This window comes from Cynocephalus volans, chromosome 17 (genome assembly GCF_027409185.1).
Source record: "Cynocephalus volans isolate mCynVol1 chromosome 17, mCynVol1.pri, whole genome shotgun sequence".
NCBI lineage: Eukaryota > Metazoa > Chordata > Mammalia > Dermoptera > Cynocephalidae > Cynocephalus > Cynocephalus volans.
In genome coordinates this window covers 25,100,674-25,109,673 of record NC_084476.1, presented here as the reverse complement: position 1 = coordinate 25,109,673, position 9,000 = coordinate 25,100,674, and the positions used below count along the sequence as shown (strand labels likewise).

At 41.8% G+C, this 9,000-nt stretch overlaps 1 protein-coding gene across 2 annotated transcripts; it reads left to right on the top strand.

The window, feature by feature from the left end:
• The first annotated feature begins 938 nt into the window (after positions 1 to 938).
• GNG10 (G protein subunit gamma 10) lies at positions 939 to 7,606 on the top strand. 2 transcript variants are annotated; one of them, XM_063082101.1, is made up of 3 exons: positions 939 to 1,047; positions 5,411 to 5,542; positions 6,577 to 7,606. In XM_063082101.1, exons 1-2 carry the CDS (start codon positions 967 to 969, stop codon positions 5,534 to 5,536), a joined length of 207 nt encoding a protein of 68 aa, XP_062938171.1. In that variant the 5' UTR covers positions 939 to 966; the 3' UTR covers positions 5,537 to 5,542; positions 6,577 to 7,606. The 2 variants fall into 2 exon arrangements, with proteins under 2 accessions (XP_062938171.1, XP_062938170.1); XM_063082100.1 differs by having other exon boundaries at positions 6,574 to 7,606.
• Positions 7,607 to 9,000: the final 1,394 nt, after the last annotated feature.

Sequence of the window (9,000 nt, the reverse complement as noted above, 5' to 3'; positions counted from 1 at the left end):
AGCCAAGAAATGGGGAGTGAGAGCCCTGAAGCTATTATTCGGGCAACTAAATCCACTAATTTAATGTCCCTGGATTTCAGCTACACAGCCCAATATAATACCTTTTTGCATTACTCAATTTAAGTGGGTTCTGACAAATACAATGACGTACAAAAATAACGACATAATCATGATATATTAAGTGAAAAAAACAAATTTTAGATGCAGGAATGAGCCCAGTTTTGTAAAACGAATGTGCACATTATAAAAATTGAACGCAGAAGGTTATAACAATGGTTATAGTTAAATGGTGAGATGGGAGTGAAAGGAGCTGGATTTAATTCTCTGTAATTTTGTTGATGTTTCCCAAAGATGTCAGGCTCTGGGACTTCACCCTACTTATCCTTCCAAGTCAACTTGTGAGGTTTCCGTGGCATAGTCCCAGGCTAACTGGTACCAGAACGAACTGGTACCAGAACGAACCTGTTACTGTTTCACAGACATGCTGCCGGCCGTCCTGCATCTCCCTGCAGACACCGTCCTCGCATGGTCCCGCGTTTCCCCAGCTCACTTCGCCCCCGGCTCCAGCCACCGGGAGGCCCAGTCCGGCGCTGTGTCAGGCCTGCGTCTTTGCTGCCCGCCTGCTCCGTCCCCACACCGCGCCCGACCCCTGCTCGCCCCGGCGGCCGCAGCTTCGCGGTGGGGACGGGCGCGCTTTGCGGGCCCCACGACGCGCTCCGGGTGCCCGCCCGAGGCTGCAGGCAGAGATGTGGGTGTCACCCAGGTCTAGAATGCAGGAGTGGGGAGCATGGCCGGTCAGCTCGGGACCCCAAACTATCACTCGCCGGCGGCTGCGGGGCCCTGGGGGCCGAGGCGGGGCGGCGGGGCGGGCGCAGCTGGTTCCCCGCCCCGGGGCGGCGCCCGCGCTGGGGGCCGGCGGCTCAGCCCAGCCGCGCTCAGCCGCCCTGGGAGCCCCGCGCCGCCGCCATGTCTTCCGGGGCCAGCGTGAGCGCCCTGCAGCGCCTGGTGGAGCAGCTCAAGCTGGAGGCCGGCGTGGAGCGGATCAAGGTGCGGAGCGCCCGCCCGGGGGCCGTGCAGGAGGAGGTGGCTGCGGCCCGGGCCCGAGCGCGAGCGGGGACGGCTCCCGGGCCCCTCGGATGGGGGGCGGGCAGGAGCGCGCGCAGGGCCCGGTCGGCGGGACGGGCCTGGCCCCGGGGGGACCCGCTTCAGAGAAGCTCGGCCTGCCTGTGACGGCGGGGATACTGACTCGGAGGGGACCGGCGATGGAGGCGACACGCTGGCGGCCTGGACTCGGCTGGTGCGGGGCCACCGATGGACGCGGCGGGTGATGGGCTGACAGGGCGAGGGCGAGAGGGGGCGAGCGACGCCCGGGTCTCCGGAGCCGTGAGGGAGAGACGGGGGGCGGGCTTGTGGAAGAGGACGTGTGGACGGAGGCTCAGAGCGCAGGATGAAGGAAGTCATTAAAGTGTCGAGAGTGATAAAAATGTGTTATGGGAAGAGCAGAGACCGGAGCATAGCACCCGGGGACAGGCCAAGGCAGAGGGCCGAGAAGAGAAGCGAGAGGAAGCAAGAGGCGAGCACGGAGGGATTTTCAAAAACGTGGGTGCATCAACGTGTCCGGTGTGAGGTGGCATCTGTTGTGTGGTCGTGTTTAGCAGCCAGTGTGGCATTCGGTGCGGCATGCGTGTATGAACGAGTGCAGCGTGATGGCCCCTGCACCCCGCACTGCCTCTTCTCTGTACCTGGCACTATTCTAGGGAAGAGGGTGATTCTAGTGCGGAAGACAAGCATAAACAAATTAACAAATAAATCATTTCAGATATAAGTGGAGTGAAGATTATAAAATAAATAAAGGGATAGAGGGTTACCGAATGTGGAGAGGTTTCAGTGACATACGTAGCAGAAGAAGCAGAATCTGGATTATAAGACAGTAGGCAGAATTTTACTATATAAGAAATCTACTTTTAAAGAGGAAATAGCTTTTCTTTTTTTAAATTGAGGAAATGAAAAGCCGTATTTTGGAATTGAGAGGAAGGAACAAAATATATTTTCAGGTCAAGGGAAAGAGATAAATGGAGAACTGAAGGAAGAAGAGACAGGGTCTGTGGGGCATGGGATTGGAGGGGCACCTTCTGAGACAGGAAGAAAGGAGGTAAGGATATGTGTAAAGATAGATGTTTCTAGATATGGGCTAAGGGACTCGTATGATGACAATTTCCTTTGTGAAAATAGAAGGCCAAAGTTTCTTCTAGGGCAGGGGAAAGGGAACTAATGGAGGCATGAGAGTGGGAGGTGGGGCAAGAGTGCTGTTGGGAACAGGAGTGGACCCTGAGCAGGCACATCCGTAGACACGTTGTGACTCTGAAGATCTAGCTACTGTGAGAGTGGAGACTGATTGTCCTGCTTGTATTTTTTTTTTCTCCAGCAGCGTTTGACCACCCAGGAGTCTGAGTGCTGAGGGTGAATGCGCAGTTGATGCAAGTGGTGGGTTAGCAGGGGAGGTACGCCAGAAAGGTGGAGGTGTCATTGGGAGGCAAGGAGTTGTAAAGTATACTTGGCCAGAAAGAGAGGCTGAACCTAAGCTGTATAGAGAAGGAACAGAGCCAGCCTCCTGGAGATGGGCAAGGCAAAAAGGGAGGAGGTGACATCTAGTGATCCCAGTGAGATCAAAGAGCAAGAGAATAAAGGAAACAGCACCCTGGATGGGTAGGAGAGATTGTGACCCAGAGTAGGATACTGGAGTGTAAAATTTCAGAAGTGAAGCAGTTTCAGGTGTTGGCTGTAGCTACTGGCATTGAGGAGATGGTTATTTGAGAAGAGGAAGTCAGGGAACTGAAACTAGCGTTGTTGAAAATGTCCAAGATGGTGTTGGGACCTGAGGTGGAAGGAAAACTGTGAGTCAAATGCCTGCCTACCCTGCCTAGGAGCTAGGGAAAATATTCTTATCTGCGTTTTAAAAATGATAATTATGGGTGAAGAAGCTGGGACCCAGAGACTTTGAGTGAATTGCCCAAGGTCACAATCAGTTTATGTAATAATACAATAATGAGCTCATTTTAGGGATGTACTCATGGTATATGGTCTGGGGTGGTTGGCACTTAGAAGACCCAGAGGTGTTTTGTCTTTGATAGACTTGCTATATGGTTAATAAGCCAGGACACCAATTTTCTAGCCTATAATGGAGGACATCCCTTCCCAGTGATTAGAACGCCTGCTATCCTTCCAAGGACTCCTCCTTTGGAGAAGCCTCTCAGAAGTTGCTGGGTGAGCAGGGGCTGAAATCAAAGAAAGTCAGATAACCTAGGTGGGGATTATCCCACCTCCAATGGCAAGGGACAGCTTGCAAGGGACAGCTTGCAAATGTTTGGGTTTATGTTCTCCCAATCTCTCCCTTTATAGTGCTAGAGAGATGCTCTTATTTTATTGATTTACTCTTATTTATTTCACTCTTATTTTCTCTGCATGTCCCCTTACGTTACCTTTTTGACCATGTTCTTTAGGCTAGGGTCCAGCTAGTCCCATTTCTTCAGAGGTCCATCCACCCACCATGTGTGAAATTCACCTGTTCCCCTGGAGCAGAGATAGTAAGCTTGAGCATACTGAGTTCTAAATTTCTTTTGAATTAATAACGGTTATATAAAATGATTAATTCCAATTATAGTTAATGTGAAATTATCAGAGTTTCTATTGAGGGAAAAGTAAGCTTAAACATATAATCTGATAATATTATATTGTGTGTTCATATTTATATATTGTGTGTTTATATTTATATTACACTAAACTGTTATTACATTAATAAAACCAAAATCCCTAAAGCATTTCAGAAACGTGGTAGCAACTGTAACATAAACAGTTCATTTTCCAGATATTTGGAGCAATAATACTCAAACAGAAACTGGAACAATTTTTGTACAATATGGGTGAATTTTTATACAAAACACCTTTTCAGTGCAAGAAAAATGGAAATTGAGCAAAGCTTCCAAGTAGAAATATAAATCAAATGGAGGATAAGAAAAAAAGGCATAATAATATTCTATCAGTTAGTTTTTACTGCCTAACAAATCACCTGAACACTTATTGGTTTAAAACATTTATTAACTCACAATTCTTAGGTCAACAATTTGAGCTAGGTTCAACAGTATGGTTCTGCTGATCTTTGCTGGTCTCTGCCATACATCTGCAGCCAGATGGAAAGCTGGCTGGTGGCCGAATGATCTAGGATGTCCCCACTCACTTGTCTGGAGGTTGGAAGGCAGGTGGCTGAGATCTGGCTGACTGGTTTTCTTCCACAAGACCTCCAGTATGCTAGTTTGGGCTTATTCAGATAGTGGTCTTAGGGTTCCAACAGCAGCAAGAGAGGAAACCTTGGCTTGGAACTCGCCCATTATTTCTGCCACATTTTATTGGTCAAAGCAAGTCACAAGGCCAGCCCAGATTCAAGGGGCAGGTAAGTAGATCCTACCTCTTGGTAGGAGGAACTACAAAATATCATGACCATGTTTGCAATCAGCCACAATGTGTTGCTAACTGTGTGTCAGCACTAATGCAATTGCTTTACGCGTGTTAACTCACTCAATTATTTTATCAACCCATGGAAGTAGGTATGAGGGTCCTTAAAGTTCATGGAAAATAGAATTAAAAGGTAATTCAAATCTTTCCATGAACTTTTTGAGTACCCTTGTATTGCTACTGCATATATTTCATTGATGAGAAAACCGGTACTGAGAAGTTCAGTAACTTGCCCAAGGTCATATAGGTTGTGACAGAGCTGAATTTGAGTCCAGACATTTAGTTCCAAAGACTGCACTTTTTTTTTTTTTTGCGGCTGGCTGGTATGGGGATCTGAACACTTGACTTTGGTGTTACAAGGCTGTGCTTTAACCAACTGAGCTAACCACCAACTGAGCTAAGCAGTCATCCCCAGAGGCTGCACTCTTAACCAATAAGCTATACTGCCTCAAAAGCACAGTGTAAGAACTTTATCATTTGTTTGTAGCAGATTCGATAAGGCTCCAACCTTGTAAACATTAAAATAGTTTGCTCACATTTCAAATTTGGCTTTATCAATACATGCCTTACATAAGTGAAAATTTGTACAGGGAACTCTACAATGAGCTATTTCATTAACAATTTAGTCTAAAAACTAGGATTCTAAATGGATCAAAGATATAGCTTTTTCTTACCCTTGTTGAATAAGCAACTTAACAAAAAATATCCTAAGTTGAAGTTCATAGAAAATGTAGCCTTTCTTCTTTGAAATTCAATTATTAGAACTTTCAGCAAAGAGAAACTTAGAGATTGCAAAAAGTGTGAACTTTATCAGGTTGTGTGATCATTTTCAGAATATCAGATGGCTGTTGGATGGCTCCAGTTGTGAGCAGTGGGTTATGTTGTTGTGCCTTTGTTTCAGGTCTCTCAGGCAGCAGCAGAGCTTCAACAGTACTGCATGCAGAATGCCTGCAAGGATGCCCTGCTGGTCGGTGTTCCAGCCGGAAGCAACCCCTTCCGGGAGCCTAGATCCTGTGCTTTATTCTGAAAACTGGTGAGTAATGATATACCATGCTGTTTTGGGGCCATGACATTATCACAGGGCTTCCCAAAGGATTATGACAACTGAGATTTAAATATCTACTATTCTTGGGGTAATTAAAATAAAAGACCAGCAAAATGCACAACTTTGCCTGGCAAGTGACTGTAGTCTATAGTTACCCTGCCTGTAGAATACATCTAATTAGGAGAGTGTCGATTCTCTTTGGCACTGACTCATGAGATTCTAATATGCTTGAGCTCTTTGATTGAGTTGGCTGGTAGTAATTTCTTGACCTTAATTCCACCCTCTCTGTCCTACATCATCCCAGAGTTGTGAATTGCGGCCTGGTGCTATCAATTGACTTACAACTCCTGGGACTAAGAACTCCCCAGAGTGGCAGACTTGTGCCTACCACCAGCTATTATATCTTTTCTAAAGGCTTTCACAATTGATCTCTGTGTTTTAAAGGAAGAAGAAATGTAGCTACTGGAGAAAAAGTGTGAGGAGGGTTAAAAGAGCTTTAAAAATTGATAACTGAAATGAAAACACCTCTGTGGTGGCATACTGGAAATTTCATGGTTTCGAATGTTTTGTGTTGGGGTCTTACATTTTCACTATTTTTTTTTAAAGAGTTCCAGGGTGTAGATTATTAGTCTTTTGGGACCAACATATTTTAAATTATATCTTCTAAGTGGTAATTATATAGTAAGTAATCATCTTAGGTCCTTTTTCACAGACTTGCAAAGGTAAACTGTTCACATTTGAAAGAAGGAAGTAATCCTACTATCAGGTATAATCATACATTTTAATAGAAAATGTCCACATTTAGGGCATTAAAATAATAGTTTTGTGCTGGCATAGCATTTTTCTTTTTACAGAGCACTTTCATGGGTGCTACTCATTCAGTGGTGTCGTTTGGATGTTTTTTGTATTAACCTGTTATTTTTTGCTTTGTGAATACTAAAGTGCCCTATGAAATGATGAATAGTTAATTTTATGAATAAATCTTAATAAAGTGAAAACCAACCAAACTCTCTTTTCAGTAGGGAAGAAGTTCGCTGAGGAATGCCTTTAAGCACAAAGTGATGAATGACTGCCTCCAAGTCTCAAGAAAACACTTTTCTCTAGCCAAATGACTAGATATTTCAGACCTTCCCTGTGGCCTGGTCCTATAGCCAAAATTCTACAGAAATTGATGAGTTTTTACACTCACATAAGGAAACTTGGTGAAGGAGTAGAGTTTTAAATAATAATGGCCTAGTTCTCTTGGTGAAGTACTTTTATCTTAGGACAAACAAAGACCTTACTACCAAATGTACCAAAATACATTTCTTTCATAAGTGAGTTACTGGTGTTTCTATACCTGGAATATCATGTATGTTTTATTTACTGCATGTTTACATTTTAGGAAGGAAAACATTTTGTTTATTAAAAAAAGTGAATATTTGTAATTTGTTGTTCCTAAGTTTTTTATAGCAACAAAATTTGTTCTTTTCTCATGAATATACAATTACTAAATGAAGACAAGAAAGTATAAAATTGGGAGGGAAATAGGCTTTACTAATCAAACCATATTTTGATTTTTTCTAAATGAGAAGATTGTTTCATTTTTAACACTAAACATGGGAGATGATTCTTAGCAAACTTGTTTGGTAAGATTAACATTATGTTGTGTATTTGGTTGCTCTATCTTATGTATGAAGCAGATTTGATCTTTGTCTTAAGTTCTTTTACTTTATAGCTGTGGTTGTACTTTAAAAAAATACTAGATTATTTCACACCCTTAAGAAAGGTTTAAAATGTGACCTATATACAGAACATTGCAAATGGTTAAAAACAAAGTAATGTGTGAAAATGTTACAACCTAAAGAATTCTTCATGTCACAAGTGTTTTACTTTGATGATGTGCCTTTGATTTAATTTGGGACACTTTTAGAAAGATATTTTGTGTTTGTAATAATCTTTGAAGAGCTTGGAAATAAAATTTCTGCTTAATTCATCATTTTCTATGAAGGCAACATTTTGTGTCTGATTTTGTTTTAAGGCTTCATGGATTTCTGTTTGCTTGTGAGATTGAGTGCTGGAAGTGGAAGTAAAATTTTTGTTTTTAAGTCCTTGTAGAATTTTCTAAATGTGCTGAGAAACAGGTATATGTATAACATGAAGAACTATTACTGGCAACATTTGTTCTTTGAAATAGCTATGTACAAACCCATAGATAAATAAATAAAACTATCTTTGAGCCTAAGTAGTGTTATCATAAAATAGAAGCCATTAGATGGGAACTCCCCTGACTTCTAGTCACTAAACTTCCGGGTCTGAGTGATCTGAATTCCTTCTATTTGATCATAATTCAGGTATTTCTTTTCTAACCCCTCTATTTGTCCTCTGGATCTGTTTTGTCTTCTCTGAACTTTCACACTGTTAATTATCCTTTCTCTCCTTTATCTTCAACTTCTGTATTAGATCCTTTCTAACAGCATTTAAACATGTTTCATTCTCCATCTTAACAATAAGCATTTTAAAAAATCTGCATTAAAAACAAAATTCTGTCTTGATTCCACATTCCCTTTCAGCAAAAACTTGATAATATAGTATAGGAAAACTATAGACGTCTCACTTATGAATATAGATGTAAATGTCCTAAATATAAGCAAGTCAAGAGAAAATACAACCTGACAAAACTAGTTTAACATAAGGAAATCTATCAATGTAATTCATTACATGAATGATGTAAAGAAGGGGATCTGTGCCAAAAAGTCATTTGATAAAATTCAGTATCTGTTCTGAAAAAAACTAAGTGCATTTGTGAAATAGGAGCAGAAAGAAATTACTTAAAGATGATAAAGACAGTTTATCAAAACCAACAGCAACTCTCATACTACATGGTGAAAGGTCGAAGCATTTAGTGTATCAGGAACAAGATAAGCATACCTTTTATCACCACCGTTTATCAGCATTGCTTGGAAGTCTTAGGTAAATATGGTAAGATGAGAAAATGGATGGTGTAAACATTTTAGAAGAAAGAATATCTGCATTATGGATTTTGTAATTGCATACCTTGGATACTCATGATAGGCTAGTAAAATAAATAATTGAATCTGTAATAGAATTTGGGAGGCTGGCTGAATACAAAATACATATAGAAAAATAAAAAGCATTTCTGTACTGGCAATAGCTAGTTAGAAGTGGAGGGCTGGCTGGTTAGCTCACTTGGTTAGAACATGGTGCTGATAACACAGAGGTCCAGGGTTTGGATCCCCATACTGGCCAGCCACCAAAATAAGTAAATAAATAATATAAACTATCTAAATAAATAAATGGAAACTACATTCCATTTCCACTTTAATGATTAAGCTATAAAAAATGCTTGCAATAAATTTAACAAAAGTACAAGAATGAAAAAAAAGGTTTTATTAATGTTTATAGAACAGTGTCTAAATACATGGAGAGACATATCAAATCCCAGG